Raw genomic sequence first — 20,610 nt, forward strand, 5'->3', positions numbered from 1 at the left:
TTTAACGAATCCCATTCCATCTATCCACCCCTCCAACCCTGACACACAAACACACACACCCGCCCCAAACCCTCTCTCCCTTTTCCCATCCCTAGCCTTTTCAGCTCAGGGCTGTGAATGAGTCCCAGGAGTCTCTCTCTGCCTCCCTGGAGTTCTGCTGGGGTTCATTAATCTTTCATTGGGACCACGGCAATAGGGAATGCCCCCCACCCCTCTTCCACACACACTCTTCCCACTCCCCCAGCATTGCCATTATAGAATAGAGGTCTAGATGGCCATGCTTGTACCGACCATGCAGATAGACAGCTTTAACTACCCAGTGAAAATTTAGCACGGGACTCTGAATGGGCTGTTGGTGCATCGGGCTCTCACACAGACACGATATTAACTTCAGCCTCAAACAGACTGGGCGGATGATTAGTTTGCAGCATTAATCTCTGCTCACATTTGTCTTGCCCTGGGCCCGTAGCTTTGCATTTGTATTGTCAATGAGCACTGGGCAGCTGTGTATCTTATGCATGTATCCCCCCCCCACACACACACACACTCCTCCTCCTCCCCTGCCAACATCTAGTCCCATTAATGTTTTTCAAAGTCTTTTGGAAATGTGCCACAGTGGAGCTTTTTTTTTCTTTCTTTCTTGCATGGGTTAAAGTCACTAATGAGGGTGTGTGGCCTACGAGAGAGCAGACTGAACACACACATACGCACGCAAGCAGCTTGGTGTCTCACTCCTCTCCCCCTGAACATATCATCCATGTTATGATAAGCCTGATTAGTGCTGCTTCTTTGACTGCTGAGGGCAGGATAAGGATGTGTGGGTAAAGAGGCGAGAGCAGCCTCTGCCACCAGCCTAATCTACAGCAGAGCTCTAATCTGGTTATCTTGTGGTTGGGGACTGTGTGTATTAGTCTGTCCCCAGCCCTGGCCTGATGAGAGGGGGGCTGAGCTCCGGTTAACACAGGGGCCCACGGCAGCACACCCCTAAAGCTCAACTGTAATCTTTGGGTAATTGAAAAAAAAAAAGGGGGCCTGCGCCACTTAGAAGCACAAAGAGAAGATTACATAGCTAAAACTAATTTGGCAAAAATGCAGAAATGGATTTACGGCCCCACCTCTTCTCTCCTAACCCTTTTATTACAATACACCCATACCCTCCATGAACTGGGGCCCTGGGGGAATAGATAGAGGGAAGGGGATAGCAGAAGGAGGCTCGAGAGCTGAGCGGAGAGCTGCTAATGACTGTGGATATACGCGCGCGCTCCCTTGATTTTTGTGGTTTACAGATGATCGATTACTTCACTTACAACCGTGGTTAAAAGTGCCTCATCATACATCAAACTCAAATGTGAACAGGCAACCCCACAAGCCTCTTAGATTGTGTTACCGAATTCCAGAGTGACACCACAGAAGTGTTTTTAATTACAAACCATGCTATTTTCACTGTGGTTTGGTGGTTTGGCGCCTTGAGTATACCCAGAATTTGATAGCTCTTCTTTGGAGAACTTTCAAGTTGTAACTCTATGGCAGGCGCCTGCAATCTTTAACTCACATCCCAAATATTAACATCCTCGTCTTTTTTTTTTTTCTCTCTCCCCTCCTTTCCTCTTTCTTTATCGCTGTCCATCTATCTTTCTCTGTATCCTCCTCCTCTCTCTTGTCTCTCAGTCTAATAAGGTTCCAGTGGTACAGCACCCCCACCATGTGCACCCTCTCACGCCTCTGATCACCTACAGCAATGAACACTTCACACCGGGGAACCCCCCACCTCACCTACAGACAGACGTGGATCCCAAAACAGGTACGGTCCGGAGTGTTTTCACACAAGTTTAACTGGCGTGCGGAGACGGGCGTGTTTGATTTCTGCTCAAAACACCTTCAGAATTAAGTGCACTTGTTTTCCAAAAGCAACAGGATGAACCTCCCGAAAACCCAATTATGTTCCGAACAAATTAAGAATAAGTCTCAAGGGGTGAAAAAACACATAAGCTTCTCTTCTTTGATAAGGAACCACAGCTCTTTGAACAGTATGTAGACGTGTTCTTGTCACACGTTCAATGCAGGTAATGTGAAAAGGAATGAAACAAAAAAAAAAGAAGCTTATTTTATCCATTAATTGCTCATTTGATGACTTCATAAACATGACTAGCACTGTTTACAAGATACTTAATGTAGGACAAGGTCAGCTCAAGTGCTTCTTATTGAAAACTGCTGCTCTAATCTGTTTCTGATTGATTCAGCTATCATGCTCACTAAAATTGTTTGGTTTTGATTGAGGAAGGTAAAAAAAAAAAAGGGGCCTTACATTTCAGAACAACAACCTTGCAGAGTGCCTCGTAAACTTCTCGTTAAACGTGGAATTCAGTAAACAGCCACCGCTCTAATTGCCAATGCTCAAAATAATACTGCCACTGTAGTGGGAGCTCTTTACTTTTAAAGACCAGCAAGCACACAGTTTTCAACTAAGTGCACAAAACTCCTCAGTATGAAAGATTTACACAGACTTTTACAGGTTTTCTCCACGCCTGCTTTATAGCCTGTTGATCCTGCAGTCAGTGTCCATGTTTATACCCACAATTCAGTCTCCTACATTCATTCAGCGCACCTTTTTTTTTTAAGGCAATTTCATTCATTTCCACGAGCATCTTGACCCAGCACTTAATTTTGCTAACTGTCATTCAGCCCGTCCTTTCAGGTTAATGCATTTCCAGTGTGCTGAATAATTTCATGCTTTTCAGAGGTCTCTGGTGGATTCACTTAGTGTTTTAGGTAATAATGTTCCCTTATTATGATGGCCCTTACAAAGGGGAAATAATGTGCCAGCTGCTGTTTAATGTAGTGCTTAATGGGGCTGCTTAATTGGGCACAGTGTTTAATTAATTAATGAGCTATATTAGGTCTTGAGCGCTGGGTGGCGATGGGATAATTTACCACAGGCTTTCTTTTTTTTTTTTAATAGAACTCGCTTTTGGTATAACTGTACTCCCAAGAAAAGTTTTCTGCTTTGGGAAAAAGCGTCCATACGTACCATAATTCCTCAAGAGTCAGATCCTGGATGAGCTAAATCAGCTGGGAACAAACACCAGCAGAAGCCAACGTCTTTAATCTATGAAGATTCATCTGGGTTTACGTTGGCTTTGTTACCACAGGCCAAAATACCTGAAGCATCAGCTGGATGGCAAAAGCAAGCTGTGTGGAAGAAACGCACATCAGCCAGCCAAAAAAAGAAAGAAAGAAAAAATGTCCCCCAGTTCCTGGTCTGCTGCACATAAACCCCTCCCTGCCACGCTTTTACACTTGTCTAGTGTTCCCTGTTTCAAGTTTGTCATGAGAGAGAAAGTTATTTTTACAGCCGGCTGTGTACGAGACCTTTTCAAGGCATTCGTTCGGGGCAGCTTGTCGATGCAGCTCCTTCGCCTGTCAGCTGCCACAGAGAGTAAAGGCAACACCGTGGATGCTGTGATTGCTCGGCGATGCCCTCAAAAAGAGCTGTCCTTAAATTGGATATCTTTGTCACCGTCGGTGGGTGAAAAACAAAATTTGCTGCTTGTTTTATGCTAAATCTGAGGATCACTTCAATGAATGGAGACTGATGATCGGATATTGGGGTTTGATCGTCACTGCGTTGTACTTCTGGTAGCATCGAATGTAAAGCTAATTGACTATTAATCTGATTTAAATCCAGAAATATTGAGGTAAATTTGAAAAAAAGGAAGCTCTTAACTGCTTTGTTTATTCATGTATGTAACAACTACGCCCATACAGCGAGGACTGTCAGTGTAAATCAGCGGGCAGATTCAACTGCTAGCCCCATATTGGCAGCTCTTTGATCAGATAGAAAGCTTTAATTATGATACTATGTTTTGTTAACTTCTAAACCTCAGTCATTTTATATCATTAATCTTCTGAGTCACCAGACAAATGTGACAAGAATCGTGTTGGTGTTTTTTCCTCACCTCTCTTCCCCTCTGCCTCTTCCAACACACTGTGCCGCTGTGCCGCCTCAAAGGCCTTTGATCAGGAAGTGTGATTTAGCACTGTGTACATTCGATGCAACAAGCCCTCTTCCTCCTCCTCTTCCTCCCATCTGCACTCCTGTGATGTCTGCCCCGTTCATATGTGAAACTGAACAAAGAAAAGATCCCAGCACTGACAAAGATTTTGGTTCTCCTCTCTCTGTCATCGTCTCGTCCTGTCCACCTCCTCTCTCCTCCTGTCATCCTCTTTTTCTACTTTTTCTTCTTCCACAGGAATTCCAAGGCCTCCACATCCTCCAGATATATCTCCTTATTACCCACTGTCACCTGGCACTGTCGGCCAGATCCCCCATCCGCTAGGATGGTTAGTACCACAGTAAGCAAATCCTTTTTTTACTTCTCTTTCATCTTTATTCTCCTGTGAGTTGTGCGGAAAGGCTAGAAACATCTTCATGCTGTGGTGATTGCTAAGCATAAAGGTGCGCATCAAGCTAAACCATTAAAGAGTGGCGCTGTAAACAAGAAAAGTGGATATTACCTTTCATACATTTCATTTATGGATTTATGGACACAGTTTTAAAAGCTTTCTCTGTCTCTCGCTGGCCCACCAACTTCCACACTCGCTGCTTAACCACAGCAGCAGCTCCTTTAAGCCCTCACCAACCCCAACTTGCTATTTTGTGTCAAATACTATTTTGCATGTCTGTGTATGGTTCAATTAGATTAATGAACTGTGATTGCCCGTATTTTACCCACAATTCCACATAGGGGCTCTCCCCTGGTAACTCTTGTCAACACTTGTTAATATGACAAAAGGCTACAAATTAAGCTCTGTTAATTTAATGTTTTCTCACCGCGATCTAAATACCGAGAGAGGCCTTGAGCGCAGCCATGGCGCCCTTTGATTTGCTGCACTTTATTTTGGTATAAATTTACATTCATTATTGTTTGTCTTTGGATGTGTAGACCTCAATTAGTGTGATGGCTCCATTAAAGAGACCCGCGCTTCGTCTTTAATTATCACAACAAAACACCTAGTTCCAGCTTGGGGAGGAACGGGGCCCCACTCTGTCGACACAGAGCGAAGGGTTATGAAATTTAATTAGCCATTGCTATCAAGATTTGTGGCATTCAAATTGTTCAGAGTTTTCCTCCCTTTGATCTGCGCTCTGCAATCCCCTAGATTTTTGTCCTGATCAAATGAGAATAAAGAGGCCCACGGTGGGGAGAAGTGAGAGACAGAGGGCTTTAGCTTCTCCTCTTCCATCAACTCTGTTCCTTTACCTTTCTGTCTTTCTTCTTTTCTTCCCTCTTCTTAGGCAAGGTCAACCTGTTTATCCAATCACAACAGGGGGTTTTAGACACCCCTACCCAACTGCGCTCACTGTCAACGCATCCATGTCAAGGTGAGTTAAGCCCTAAGAGCTAAACACACGCATGCTTGTTCTCATTTGCTTGTACCTTCACTAGTGTGTTTGTGTTGGCTGTGAGGGCAATGCGCAAGCAGCACACACACACACGCACGCTCATGTGCACAAACAGTGAGCAGAAACTTCTCCCTTAAGGAGCGCTCCCACTCCCTCATCTCTGTTCAAAAGGCCAATTCTCCAGTGTGGGGCTTCAGCTAGCATGCTCAAATATTAATTATATTTATCATTTTCTAATGAGGCCCCTAAAGAACATTTACCCCCGCTGCATGTCAGGCTGATGTGAAATGAGATGGGCATGTCCTTGCTGTGAGTTTAAGCAGGCAGACAGATAAACAAACAGCAACACTTTGAAGAGGACTACGTAGTATAAGCTGGGGTCTGACACTTGGCCAGTGCTTTGGTCCAGTTCATCTGCTGCTCTGGACATTAGTGCACCCATGGGAGGGCATTGTGTGTGTGTGTGTACTCGTTGCCATCGTTTATACATATGTGTGTCTATTTGTCAGTCAGCAGTTAGCTACTTATTGTTCCCCTGAGGAACACACGTCTTCTCTATTGTGTGGGAAGTGACCGTAATTAATTTAGGATGCCTGAAAACCCCATGATTTGTGGGTCTGGATGAGTCAAAAAAGCACCAAGACAGAAAAACAAACAGCCTCCCACTCTCTCCACTCCCACTGCTCCTCCCTCCTCCCTCTACATGCCCCTGCAGCAGGGGACTTTGGACGGCGCTGGTTTGGAGTCTAGGGATGAAGCCAAGCTTTAGTTTAATTACAGCCTGATTGGAAAAGCAGCTCCTGAGGGCGGCTTGTTTAGACCTCTGTGACATTGATGGATCATGTAGATGCAGGAAGGGAGCAGTTTCAAGAGGGAATTATGTTTTGTGAAGCATAACCCTGAGAATAAAGGGTAGCTTCATTTAAAGGCTAACCTAGACGGTTTACTTCAGTTTTTTTTGCATCTGTTTTTTAAAAATTCTGTCTTGCACCAATTTTGCTTTCTCGTTGGAACGATGTCTGCATTAGAGTCACATTGGGCCCCTCACAGCCCATCCCCAGCAAGTCTCAAGTGCAAAGGGTCAGATGGTGGGTCTATCCAGACATTGGCATCTGGCAACAGTACCCAGCCAACTTGGGCTTTAAGTGACTGCTAATTTGGTCCCTTAATGACAGCCTCTACATTGTGATCATCTTATTTCCAGTGCGGCTAATTGAATATACTGGCTGGGGTGTGGGGGGGGACTGGCCATGGGGAAGAGCTAATGCCCTGTGATGAGGCCCCTAATTGAATTAGTATAACTGAATAGATGGAGGGCTCTGGGAGTTCTCTGGTGAATGGAAGGGTTTAGTACATCACCCCCCTCAAAATGAGGGGGAAAAAATGTACTAGCTGACAAAATCTAGTAACAATTTGTCTAATTGTGTCAGCAGCATAGCAGAATCCCTTCATCACAGCCTTCTTCAGCTTGTTGGTTTTGTTTAAAGATCAGGCCACACTGCTGTGATAGCTCAAACGATTTGTAGCGTGCAGGCTGGCTGCGGAAAATCTGAGAGAAAAGACATCCTGGCTTGTACTCTTGTCGGGAGTTAGGTCTTTGCAGGAGAGCGCTGCTTCATATCAGTCCCGGGTGCCTTAGCCCGAACTGAATTAGGATTCAAGGAATGAATCCGGTACCTCGTAGTCTCCCCCCCCCCCCCCCCCCCCCCCCCCCCAATGAGCACCTTACACCTAGGTCCTGTTAAAAAATACATTCTTGTAGGAAGGGAGGAAAAAGAGCCAAGGAGAGTAGAGACAGTCAGCGGAGCAAATGAAAGACATTATTTTGATAATAGGGTTGGAGCCAGTGCAGGTCCCCCATATTGTCTGTGTGCGTGTGAATGTATGTGTGACAGGTGGGTGGATGTGGAGGCCCCCTTGCCCCTTGTGCTTAAGCCTGCCCTTTGATATGTTCCCCCGTCATCCCACTCCCTCTCTTTTCCTGGTTAACGGGAGAAGCGCACCGGCCGGATCATTATACATTAAACAGGCACGGGGGCTATCGCTTCACACTGGCAATTAAATGGCACTGGCTGACACTGGGCTTGCTGCGCCGGTGACCCCCCCCCCTCCCCCCCTTTCCCACCAGCCATTCTTACCTTTGAGATTGAGACGTAGGAGCCCCGGGGTTGGGGTGGGTGGATGGGTGGGGTCTCCAATGCATCTCCCTCTCTGTGTTGGCTAAATTGGTCCAAGGCGCTGCTTGCTGCTGATGAGCCCGATGATGGTGATGATGATGCCCCCATGCTTCAAAGGGATGGCCGTCATGTTTAAACCATAACCTGGGCCGTGCAGTGGCAGCAGGAGGAGGGGTGGAGAGAGGAAACGAAGGAGCGTGGAGGTGGTGAGGGGACAGGGAGGAGTAGAGAAGAAGAAGAGAGTAGAGAAAAATAGATCTTGGAACAGAGGAAATTTTAACAAGTGCACAGAGAGAGAAGGAGGGAGGGGTGAACAGGGAGAGAGGAAACGGGGTGAGTGAAGAAAATGCAGCAGCCTTAATGATGGGCGATATGCAGCCACTGCTGCCGAGCTCCCCATCATCGGATGACATGGCACAAACACCAATGTGTCAGTGATGAAGGGAGAAGAGGGGAAAGGAGAAAAAGAGGGAAAGAGTTTGAGGGGGAGCACTGGCACTCCCCTGAGATGGCCTCCAACAGAAACTAGTTGTTCCTGGCGAGTTTATCCTCATCATTATATTCTGGCTCGGAGCCATGCAGCCAGACACTGCTGGATAATGAGCTGCTTTAAAAAAAGAATTATTTCTCCTTTTTCTTCTCCTTCATCATCCTCTCTTCTCTTGAATTTGTGTGTGGTCACGTGGAACTAAGGCACCATGCTGTAAACATACACATGAACGTACATGTTCAAATAATCACACACGAATAATTATTGTCATACATACACTGGCGCATACAGAACAGCAGAGTCTTATGGCTGTTCTAGCCGGTGCGAGCGATTTTTATAAATAAGAGTTTTTGGCCTCGATATGTGGCACAGTTGGAGATGATGAAATGATGATAGGAGTGCAGAGGGATGAAGATAAAAATGTCAGTGTTGCTGACAGTGCTGAATAGGCAGAAACGAATGGGAGGAAATAAATACAGACCCAATACCGGAGTGTATGATAGAACATTTTCATCTAGTTTGCAGAATTCCTTGATAAGAGATAACACTTCAAGCTTTACCTCTCCCAAATCTGGCATTTTCATATTCCTTTAACTGGCAAAATGCAATAAACTGAAATCTTTGATCGCCCCTTGTTATCTACAGCTGAATGATGGAAATAGTAATTGCCAGTAGAATCGTATTTGGAAACCATGTGCACACCTATTGTATATGTCATTTGTTATAGATGGCAATGGCATGTGCGTGCTGAGAATTTCTCAGCTATCGAAGGCATTAAACTATGAAAACAGGAGTTCGAGGAGCCCTCAAGTCCTAGACGAACAAATTAAATTGGTAGCTTAACATACCATCGAAATTAAGAAAAAAAGTGGACAAGACTAGCTAAAGCTGCGGCTAATAAGCTTTTAAGAGATAAAATGTGTTAAGAATGATGTGGCCCTCAACAACAGTCCCAGTTTCTTAGTGAGCCATTGGGAAAATTAATTGCACAACACTAGTTAACAGTATTGATAAACAAAGATCATCTTTAGCTAACATATAAAATGTTAGCTAACAGCAAGCTAAGCTGTTAGCTAAGCTAAATTAGCTAAGCCTGTCCTTTAAACCTGTATTCTTTCTGTTGACCAGCAGGAGGCGTTACAATTTTTTTTGATCGTCTCACATTGAGCTGTGGCCTCAGTAAAACATCAGTTTCTGGTTTTATGTCTTACTGAATTCAGCACGATGTTTTTTTTTTTTTATGTTTGTCCCAGTAGAGTTAGAGACGCATGATAAAGCTACCATATAAAGGATCCAGTATCCCATCAAAAAAATGGACTGGGTGCAGTGTGGATTTATAGTAGTTCATTTTCGTTTAAGATTCATCTTTAATTAAGCAACAGGAAATGACCTTTTTACTATTTTTTAAGCTTTAGTGACTGAGTAAACTGTCATTTTGAGTAGATAAGTCTATAAATGTTTATTAATACATGTTCAGCTTAGGAAGTTTTCATGTGAATGTTTGTATTTAGTGTGGCTAAGGGTCAATTCCATTTCTGTGAAAGAAACTGAAAATACATGATGTGCTTTAACATGTGTAGTCTTGTGTGTACATGTGCTCCATCTTCTCATTTCACCTGTGTTCATTCTGACGATTTACACAGTCTTCTGTCCTCTAGGTTCCCCCCACACATGGTGCCCCCTCACCACAGTTTGCACACCACGGGCATCCCTCACCCAGCCATCGTAACACCCAACGTCAAGCAGGAATCCTCGCACAGTGACATCAGCTCTCTCGACAGCTCGTGAGTAAACTTTCTCCTATTACTGACTTTTGGTGACCACTTGGAGATAGACTCTGCTCATCTCACTGCTCTCTGCCCCATCACAGGAAACAGACAGACGGTAAAAAGGTAGAAGAGAAAAAGAAAGAGGTCCACATAAAGAAACCTCTGAATGCCTTCATGCTCTATATGAAGGAGATGCGTGCCAAAGTGGTGGCTGAGTGCACACTCAAGGAAAGTGCTGCCATCAACCAGATCTTGGGGCGAAGGGTAAGTCCTACCAGCTTATTCGCACAAGACATTCAGCCATGCTGATTTCAATCATAACATGGCTGTAAAGGGCCTAATGGGATGGAAGAAAAGAGTCGTAGTTAATGATGACATACTTTGGGATTTACAGAAAGTACACAACATGCACACATTCTTCTATTTTTATCTCTGTTCTGGGTGAAAATCTCTTCTTTCTGTGCCTGGTTTTTCATTTTGCAGTGGCACGCCCTATCGCGGGAGGAGCAGGCCAAGTACTACGAGCTGGCCAGGAAAGAACGACAGCTCCACATGCAGCTGTACCCAGGCTGGTCAGCACGAGACAACTATGTAAGTTTTTAAGTTTACAAGTCGTATTAGCCTCTTCTTTCCCCCCCCTTTCGTTAGGTCACATATTCAAGGCCATTTATTTTTGCTTTTTTTCCTTTCTTTGCCCCACAGATCAAAATCTGTTCATGTAGATCTGGGGACAAAAATGCTCTGGTCTTAAATCCACCTTATCATGCTATAGATAATGACAGTCCAGTGAGGAATATTTAAAGGATGCAAAGTACCAAGTCTTAGTATTAATTTGAGTGGGTTTATCAGTATAGAAAGCATTTAAAACACAGCCCCCCCCCCCCCCCCCCCCCCCCCCCCAAGGGAACAAAGGTCATTTACAGAAGTCAAACTACATTATATTTAAAATATTGTGCAGTCTGTAAATTCCCGAGGTCCCTTGTCCATAGTCATCAGCAGATGCTTTGTAGCTTCCCCGGTGGTGCTCTCCCTGCTGCAGCCTTCACCTCATGACTGCTGCCATGCCTCTTTGCCTTTCTGGTCTTCAGAAAGTGGAATTAAGCCCAATCTGATTAAGATCAGATTACTGACCTGGCCGTTCTAGGGTGTTTAACTTCTTCCCCCTGAATTGCTCTGGGGTTGCTTTGGGTAAATGTTTAGGTTTGCCATTCTGAACGGGTTTAGAGGCATTTCGGAGAATCCTACCACACTAAATGCTTTTGTATACCTCGAGTTACTTCTATCTGCAGTGAAATCATCAGTAAATGCCACTGGCCAGGTTGATATTTTGTCATTATTCCACAGAACTTGGTTGCACAACTCAACCTATATTTTTTTGCATGTGGATTACCGAGGGGTTCAACATCATGATTGCTGGCGGGTACATCCTGGAAAGCATCCTCGGCATTCAAACATTACTTGCTGACATTTAAAGTTCGTGAGCAAGTAAATCTTACCTCATAAAAACGTGACCAGGGTGCTCATTCACACCTGCTTGTCTAATAGGGGCTATAAATTGGTCCTCCAATTTGAAAGAGTTGTAGTTGGTTGTTGGCGAGTTTTACCTCTCTGCACAGAATCACAGACACTCTGTGCACATGGGTTTTCAAAATATACACTTTTGGAAAGACAAGTACCTTAAATGCCACTTTACATGGATACCTCAAACCACCTTGAACTACAATGCTCGGAGCTTTGAGCCACGTGAGCAACACATAGCTGCCCACGAAGTTCAGTATATCCCACATAGCTCTTGCTATGTCATTGTAAAACTACTCAAATTAAAGCTGAGATTTTAAAGTGTGAAATGTTTTGTAGCCTGGATAGTTCACTCTGACCCACGCATACCCGATTCTCATCTTGGGATCAGTCTCACCACTGCAGTCGCCCAAGAGCAGCCTTGAGAAATCCGTCTTCCAAATAAGAAGTGCGTCGAGATGCCTAGGCATTCACAAAACAGAGGAAAATGAAACAAAAGATTAGAGAACAAGAAGAAAAGAGCCAAAAAAAAAGAGGGAGAGAGAGGAGGGAGAATTCTGGTCTTGGCCTGCAGTGGCTGCTGCAAACCGGAGGGCAAAGACAGAAAAAAGGCAGAGAAAGAATGAATGAATAAATAAGTAAACACGAAGATGAGTGCTATTCTCTGTTTCATGTTTTGGGCATTCTGCAATATAATAACTAAGGTTCCTGTCTGTGTCTATTTTTTTCTTTCTATTTTTTGGCGGCTAACCAACAGGGGAAAAGGAAGAAGAGAAAAAGGGAAAAGCAGCAAGCAGAGAGCAATGGTAAGTGAGCTGCAATTATCTCTCATATTAGAAGAGCCCCATCATGTGTCAGGCAGATGTGACATCTTGCAAGATAAAAGTGTAGCTAGTTTTTTTGTGTTATGTTTTTTTTTTTAAATTTTATTGTGTGTGTATGTGAGTTATATTGCCTGGCTTTTTCTCTCTTTATTTTTTTGGTATAGTTGCTACCCAATGCAATATTTAAATAGTAGAATTGCTTGTAAATCCCACCCCTCCCTCCTTTTTCCAGTTTCCCTTGCTCTCCCTAGCTAATAGCGACTGAATATGCATGACCCCCCACAGTCCTTCTCACCCCCCCTCCCCTCCCCTGGCCCTTAGCCTTCTGGTATTGTGATATGTTACGAGAATGTGAGGTTTAAGCATCGTGAGAGCCATTAACTTTGACAGTGTTGTGTGCGTGTTTTATATTTACTTGCCTGTGCCCTGCAGACGGACTGCACGACTGTACCGCGTGCGTGTTTGCGTGACTGTGCATGCGTGTGCTTGTTGGGCCTACCTCCCCTTCCCATCGCCTGCTTCCTTGCATGCTTTTATACCAACTTGAGGAAAAAACAAAGCAAAACAAATCACCTATAACTTAAAAATTAAGGAGGTTTGCTAAACCTGTGATTTTCATTCATTCATTCATTATTCTTTTTAATTCTGATGATGTAAGGAGCAATGACGACTTGTTCTCATGTATTTTGCGCTCGTTTTGGTGACGGATTTCTTCTTGAAGGCCTCTCTATCTGTTCTTTTTTTTTTTCCAGAACGCAGAGAATATTTTCCAAACCCTTGCCTTTCACTCCCTCCGATTACAGGTGCTAATGTCATTTTGAGTATTAAATCACTAACTGTTTTATATTCCTTCCTTTTAAATTTATGTATACATTTATATATCTATATCTATCCATTCATAAATGTGCAGTGAGGCAGGTTTAAGCTTAAATCCTATATTTTGAAATATGCTCTTTTTGCTTTGTTTGCTGCTTTCTTTTCTTCAAAAATGTTGCCATTGTTTATTTGACTTCAGGGTAGCTTATATTTAATTCATTTTACACTCATTTACTGTTGCTATTTAGCTCAAATTACTATGCAGTATGCTTGAGGACCTGGTGATATATATATATATATATATATATATATATATATATATATATATATATATATTTATATATAAAGCTAGATTATCATTATGAAGTATGACCTGAAGGCTGTAATGTCAGGGTAAACCTCCTTAATCTATATGCTTCAGTAGCTGCACCTTTGCCTTTCCTATAGGCCAGCATGAGTTTGGCCCAGCCTCTGTCGAATAAGTCTCTGCTCAGACAAAGCCTGGACTAAAACGCTTCCACCACAGCATTTTGCTGTCACTCAGCTCTATTTCTGATAATGACTTGATTAGTGGGTAGAGCTAGCAAGTGACTGGCAGCTGTTCCACAACAGACCGCCAATGCTGATGGAAAATAATCAACTGTTTGATGCCAGGTCTAAAGAGTAGATTCCCTCTTCAGATTCCAGCCTTTTTAATCCTTCCCCTGGCTAGGGCTAACTCACGACTGTGCTGCTCCAGCAATCTGCTACTTCTTCCTAGTTCTGCCACCTTGACCTCATGTCTTTGAAACCGTAGTGCACTGATAGCATCTAACCGTAAATTAATCCAACCTGCATTTGCTCCATTTATACCCCTCTCAGCCAAATCTGTCTTTATCTTCAGCTTTAACTCCAGCCAGAATTTAGATTATGCCACTGAAAAGTTTCCACTGTTAACATCCTGATTTGATAATTTGCATGCATTTTGATTTTTACTTGTGTTTGAAACTTACTAATCGAGTTCAGCCCTATCTTTAAAGGCACACTTGATAATGGCTTTAAGGGGAATTATTTTTTCTTTTTCTTTTGGGTGCGGGGTTTTGATTTCTTGCAAAATGAGCCACTGCCAAGCTTCATAGATTCACTGTTTTTTCTCCTTATTTCTCTCCTCTTTTTAATTTCTGTTCCTTATTTTTTTTTATTGGTTTTGGTTCTATTGCTCCTCTCTGCTGGCTTCCCTTCCTTGTTGCGGCATCAGACCTGAGCGCTCCTAAGAAGTGTCGAGCGCGCTTTGGGCTCGACCAACAGAATAACTGGTGTGGCCCGTGCAGGTGTGTATGGTGTGTGCTTGCACTGGCCAGGGCCAGGTGAAGGCTGGGTCACTCTACGCTGGGACTTCCTCCTCTCTTTTATGCTGCTGCTTTTCCTTTCTCTTCGCTTCCCTCCCCCGTCTGTCCCGCCAGGCTATTATGACCTCTCAGCTTCCTCCAGCCACACCCTGCCGGTCTATCTCTGGGTTCACCCTATTTGATTTTTTACCTCCTGTTTGGGGAAAAAGGTTTTGCGTACGAGTGCTTGTATGAGTGGTGTCTGTGTGTATGTGTTCAAGTTGCAAAGTTGCAGGATGCACAGTTACAATGAGCCTTACTGAGATTAATCAGAAGTCCTAAACTGGCAGGTCGGGGCTTGGAGGTTCTGGAGCGTGATGGCTTGGTCAATATGGAGGACATCCCAGTGTTGCCAGCCTAAATCTAAGCCCTGGCTACATGTTTTTGTCTGTGCAATGACGTGTCCATTTTCTTTTTTCTTTCTTTTTTTTTTTTTTCTTTTTGTCTCTGTGTGTGTGTTTGTGTCTACCTCTTTGGCTAACAGATGCAAATACCCCAAAGAAGTGTCGTGCCTTGTTCGGGCTTGACCAGCTGAGTTTATGGTGCAAACCATGCAGGTATAACTCCTGTAGTAGCAATGGGAGGAAAGACATCCACAATGAGCATCTTCTCCTTGATTACTGGCTCAGATGTCTTGCTAAAAACACGTTTCCATCACTGTGGTAACAGATGGAAAACTTCTCAGCTCCCCCTTTTCCTAACTGAGAAGTTTCCTACTCCTCTAAAGTCAGTTCAAGCCAAGTGTCAGAAAATGGATTTCTAAATAAGACTTCCAAATATTTTATCCAAACACATGTTGAAAGATCATGGCTCCTAATGTGATTTAGCAGAACATTTCTGACCGTCTAAGCTGCTACGATTGAAATCCATTTTCTCTCCAGGCAGTGGATAATTCCCTCCCATCCTAAATGTCATGTATGTCCTAATTGGCACTCTTTTTGAATAACACTGTGATGCTTACAAATTTAGCCCTGCTTTCTCTGAGGGCCTGCTCAGTGACACTCTTTTCTGTGCCCTCTTCCTCCTCCTTCTCCACCTCTTCTTCCTCCAAACTCCTCTTCGATAACCCTTACTTAGTCCCTACCTGTTGTCTTTCTGTTCTGACACAAGCAGTCTTTGAATTGGGAATATTTTCATGGTAGGTATTTGTTTCTGCTAAGTAATACCCTTCTTTGTGTCTGGCTTGCACCACACCTTGCCCCACTCTTTCTTGACACATTTCATCGCAGCGCATTGTCTGTTTAATGTTTCATTTTCACTGTTTCTAAAACACAGATGGGCTTAAAAAAAAAAGCCAAAATTTTGTAGCAAGATGAACACCAAAAGGTCATTTTTCTGTTTTTTCTGTAACCGTTAGCTTCCAGCTGGCCCCTTCCTTTACAGCTGACACACACATTATCAGAAACATGGTTTTATTTCTAATAATAGCACATCATGAGATCAGGAGACTGAAAAGTGCAGTAAATCAGCCTTCATTTTAAGAGCAGAGAGGTTAAAAGTTCTCTCTGGGCTCCATTTCCTAAAAGATGCATCTGCTATAATTTCCCCCGAGACAGAGAAATCAATATCATACACGGGCACATACCATAAATCAATATGTCTGTTGAAAAATGGATATTAGCTCATTTGTTGCAGTTTGACAGACAGTTATCGAGAGCGGGGCGTGCATGTAGTAGCAAAACGATACCTTTTTACGCCCGATCGATGCACTGCGCCGTCCAAAAAAGCTACAGTATCGGCACAGGATGTACTTAACAGCCTCATCCTCACTCTTTCCTGCTGTCCTGGTGTTGTGTGCTTGCACTGTGTTGACTTCATCAGAAATGCATGCCTTCCCCCCCCACACCCAGCATGCGATTGTGGGCTTTTATATGTAATCTGTCGATGTCCCTCCTTCTTTTCATCCTCACTGATCTGCTCTCCGTTTGCATTTATGTAGATCAGAGTTAACAGAAATAAAGGTTTAATTAAACAGTAAGTCAGCGTTACATGTTCCAAAAGGCTCAGTTTTTGGTCTATTTTTATTTATTTTTTCTTACTTGACATCCCTGTAAGTCTTAAATACTGGTACTCCGCAGCCTTCGGGCATTCTTGTGATAAAATAGAGAGCTGAGAGAGAGAAAGAGAGAGAGGGGTCACTGTCAGGGTCAGGGTAAAGATGAGGTGGGCAGAGATTCCCCCTTAACCAAATCTGAAGCACAGCCTTCACAGCAGAGTCACCACAGAAAAATGCAACAATCCCCTGCTCTCCTGATCACCCCCCCTCCCTCCTGTGTTTCGTTCACCGGGTTCTGCGAGCGCAACGGGCCTGGCCTCGGGACGCGGCAGGCAGGGGGAGGGTCCCAACCCCAGGCAGGAATGCAAACATGGTGCTTTGACCCCCCTCATGCACACACACACTTGTGTCTGTGGGGCAGATGCAGGGCAGTTTGGATCCTGTTGACTTTTTCGCCTCATATCCAAACTCTGTTCCCTCAGGAGAAGAGAGAGAGAGAGAGTAGAGTCTGATAGAAGTAGAGCAGTGAGCTGGGTCCAGTAACAGTTGTGCTAGAGACAACAGGCTGCAGTTCTTCCTGTAAGAACAGCAGAGCGTTACATCCAGAGAGCAAATGCGACCACAGCTCATCTCTTTCATTCTTCATCGTCCTCATCTCTGTGTACGTGCTTCTCATTCCCTTTCTGCTTCCTGTCCAGGCGATCTTTCTTCAGTGTCTGTCCTGCCTAATGACTTAGAAACTGACTATCATTTCTACCACCTTCCTCCTTTACAAAGTTGCTTAAATGCACCTCCAAACGTTATCCATCGAGTATTGTTTCTTTTTAATAAACCCTCCCCCCACAAATTTCTGAAGGGAAAGGTGCATTTAAGTCAGCAACAGTGCTAAGATGATATTCAGTGTGAAGCTGTGACACTGAGAGACGCTCTCTTTCTCTCACCTTGTCCTTTAGGAGAAAAAAAAAGTGCATTCGCTACATCCAAGGTGAAGGCAGCTGTGCCAGTCCTCCCTCTACGGACGGAAGCTTACTCGACTCCCCCCCATCCTCCCCCTCCTCAGTGGTTCCTTCCCCCTCCTCAAAAGAGTCCAAATCTCAGACTGAACAAATGCAACCTCTCTCACTGACTATGAAACCGGCCCACCAGCCACTCCACCACCCGCACCTCCTGGCTGGGCCTCCACCGCCATCTTTGGTTCAGCTGGAAAACTCTGCCGCAGCAGCTAGCAAAACGCCCGCCGCCTCCTCCCACAACGGAGCTCTGGAGCACCGTGACGTCTCGTCCTCGCGGCAGCCGGGCTCCTCTGTGGCGTCCTCGATGGCCCGGCCCTCGGCATCGCTGTGTCATTCCCACTCGCTCCTCCCCTCCACAGCCCCACAGCCTCTGTCGCTAGTGACCAAGTCTATAGAATAGTCTATCCTATTCTCCTCCTCTGTTTGTTTTTTTAGCTCTGCACACACACACTCACACAAACATCTTTCTAGGCCCTCTCTCTGCTCCGTTTCACTCGCACTCGGTTCTTTTCTCTTTCTGTTTCTGTGCCATAAGGCTTTGGAATTTTAGGTTATGTTTTTATTAAAGTTCATTGGTCAATATTTGACCTGTCATTATCAGACAAATCTAATTATTATAAAGAAATGATACAATGAGCTGTAGTATAGCTTTGTGAATCTGCCAAAATTTTTATGAATTTTGTTTTTGTCTTTTTTGTAGTTTTAAAACAGCACAAAACAGAAATTATCTAGTTCAGCATCCAAATGTTTAAAAAGACGGATATAAAAAAGGTAGGCTAGATTATTCAACGAGCCCTTTTCTTGAAAGAGTTGGTTCTCCTTCTTTATTTGTATTAAATACGAGCTTGCGAACCAATCATTCGACATCTGTTCAAAACTCTTGGAGGGCATGAGGCTAGTGGTGACACCTCTCTGAGGAACAACTTTAATTGTGATGTTACTTGTTCTTGTTTAAATGTACAGAATAACGGGGCGGGAGGGGATTACTGTGTTAAATATGCATTCTTCCACTGCGTTGTCTTTTTTTTCTTTGTTGTTTACCTTTGGGGTGGAGTCAGGCAAGTTTGGGTGGGCTTGAGGGGAGGTCGGGTGGGAGGGTTGTGGGTTATTAAATTCAAAATGTCACAACGCTAGGACCAGTAGTATTTATTGCTTTAGAGATTGCTTGTTGTATCTTGTATGTGTCTCTTTTTTTTTTCTTTCTGAATACATTGTACAAATATTTTTTCTTAAGGTAAGCAACTATACGAACGATCCATTTTTACAAGGTTTTAAAAAGGCAAATCTTTTTGTTATCTTTCCTCTCCGAAAAACCTGGATTCCACTCAGTGTACTGTGTAGATCTCATGAACAGATGTATGCACAACTTCATTTCAAGAAATGTGTCTATAAGCCATTTTACAGGAAAAAAAAGAAGAAAAGAAAACTTGAAACACGAGACAGTGGGTAGCGCGTTCAGTAGTTGGAAAAGTGTCAGATGCCCTTCTTTTTTATTGCACAGTCACATCTCTCGGACTGTAGATTCGTGTACAGATTTTCCGTGCCAAAATTTTGTGATAATTTTTCCTCTGCCCCCACCCCCCACCCCAACCATGCTGTAGGGATCTCTTTTTGTTTTGTTTTGTTGTTGTTTGTTTGTTTTGTTTTGTTTTCATTTCGATACCATTTTTTGCTGTGACGTTACATAGATTGCTATGTATGTAGTATAAATGTTGCTATAACAAATGTGTTTGGTAGCAAATTGTCAAATATTAAAATTTAAACTTAATAAAAAGACGGACATCATACTGTATAAACCCACCAGGGCCAAATTATGTATATTAGGAAGTTCATAAAAAAACTATTAAATACAAAAAAATACACAAACTGCCACTTTTAAGTACACTACTACATATAGGTAGATAGAAAAAATAGGCATGTTGATGTTGCAAGAGGCTGTAAAAAAAGCTACAAGAGAATCATCCACTCGGTGCCATTGTAGTTGACATGACGCGACTGTAATCTGTCGATTTCTTCTCTGGTTTATTAAGATGCTAATGATAAATAGTTTGAATGTTTCCTTAACGGCTGTGATGTTCCTGTTCTATTTTATGCTCTTATATTTTTTTGTTTGTTTTTTCCTGTTATTTTAAATGGTTCTAAAACCATGTTTTTTGTAATGAATAAATGTTTATGCTGTACAGTCTCTGTAGCATGCAGTTCTGTATTAATAAAAGCAACTTAGTATGTGCGCATCTGTGTTTCGCTTTTATTCTGAAAATCCCCGAACCCAGCGTCTCAGGATGGGGGTCTTATAAGGAAATCTGCCAAAAAATGTAGCATTTTATTCAAATAAAATCTTGAGAATCATCACGTCGTAATTATAAAATGGAAATATACATCCAAGCGTGTTTTTGGGTGACCACTTGATTTTTTTTATTATTATTATTTGCTATACAAAATAACAGCAGAGGTGTTTCGTATTCTACTAAAATAGTTGTGATTATCTTCTGCAAAACTTTTCATAGTGAGAAGGAGTAACATCACTTAGATAATTTGAACTGCTCTTCCTATAACAAGTCTTTTTTCTTTTTCTTTTAAATTATAAGCCATCTTTATACTCATTGTTTGCAGGGCAGTACATCGTGCGCAATCAGAAAACAAAAGATAAAACATGTTTAGAGCTGGATATTATGATTTGATGGGCGCATCAGTGACCAATCACAAAAAACAGCACTGGTTTATTTTTCTCTACAAAGGTCAACTTCCAACTAACCTTTGAACCCTTCTCTGTCCCACTACTAACAGTAATGCTCCGCTATGTGATCGCTTTTCATAGGTAAGAATGTAATGAAGGATACCGGTGGATGTTTTAGAGCACAGATGTCAAACTCTTTACAATGAGGGCCACATACAGCCCACTTTAATCTTACGGGGACCGGACCAGTGAAACTCACGTTTCTGTCAGTGTGAAGATGTTTAACTAAACACTTAATCCCAGAGGTAAGAAATTTTTTTTGCCAATCTTTGTTCTACATGAACAATGAGTAAAATGACAGGAAAGTTTCTGGTAGTGTCCTGTAGTTTTAAATGTAATGTTTTGGGGGGGGGGGGGGGGGGGGGGGGGTTCCTTTCTTTTTTTAAACAATTTTTAGCACAAAGTTAAAGTTAAAGTTCAAAATCTACATCCTCACAGCCATTTAGTGGGCCAGACTGTAGTCTTTGCCTGGCCAATTTTAGGACCCCAGGCCTTATGT

The 20,610-nt window shown here is 43.2% G+C and overlaps 1 protein-coding gene across 21 annotated transcripts in view; it reads left to right on the plus strand.

The window, feature by feature from the left end:
• tcf7l2 (transcription factor 7 like 2) overlaps positions 1-19,606 on the plus strand; it is a 119,040-nt gene extending 99,434 nt beyond the window's left edge. For 6 of the 21 annotated variants that reach the window (XM_085171073.1, XM_085171075.1, XM_085171074.1 and 3 more), the window contains 10 exons: positions 1,669-1,801; positions 4,251-4,353; positions 5,297-5,383; positions 9,715-9,855; positions 9,942-10,104; positions 10,324-10,431; positions 12,101-12,164; positions 12,935-12,985; positions 14,850-14,922; positions 17,315-19,606. In XM_085171073.1, the coding sequence (XP_085027199.1) occupies positions 1,669-1,801; positions 4,251-4,353; positions 5,297-5,383; positions 9,715-9,855; positions 9,942-10,104; positions 10,324-10,431; positions 12,101-12,164; positions 12,935-12,985; positions 14,850-14,922; positions 17,315-17,774 (1,383 nt within the window). In that variant the 3' untranslated portion in view covers positions 17,775-19,606. Of the gene's footprint in view, positions 1-1,668; positions 1,802-4,250; positions 4,354-5,296; positions 5,384-9,714; positions 9,856-9,941; positions 10,105-10,323; positions 10,432-12,100; positions 12,165-12,934; positions 12,986-14,235; positions 14,309-14,849; positions 15,504-17,314 lie in introns of all 21 variants that reach the window. The other 15 variants (XM_085171090.1, XM_085171079.1, XM_085171087.1 and 12 more) reach the window with 11 other exon arrangements.
• Positions 19,607-20,610: the final 1,004 nt, after the last annotated feature.

Source organism: Neolamprologus multifasciatus, chromosome 8, assembly GCF_963576455.1.
Source record: "Neolamprologus multifasciatus chromosome 8, fNeoMul1.2, whole genome shotgun sequence".
NCBI lineage: Eukaryota > Metazoa > Chordata > Actinopteri > Cichliformes > Cichlidae > Neolamprologus > Neolamprologus multifasciatus.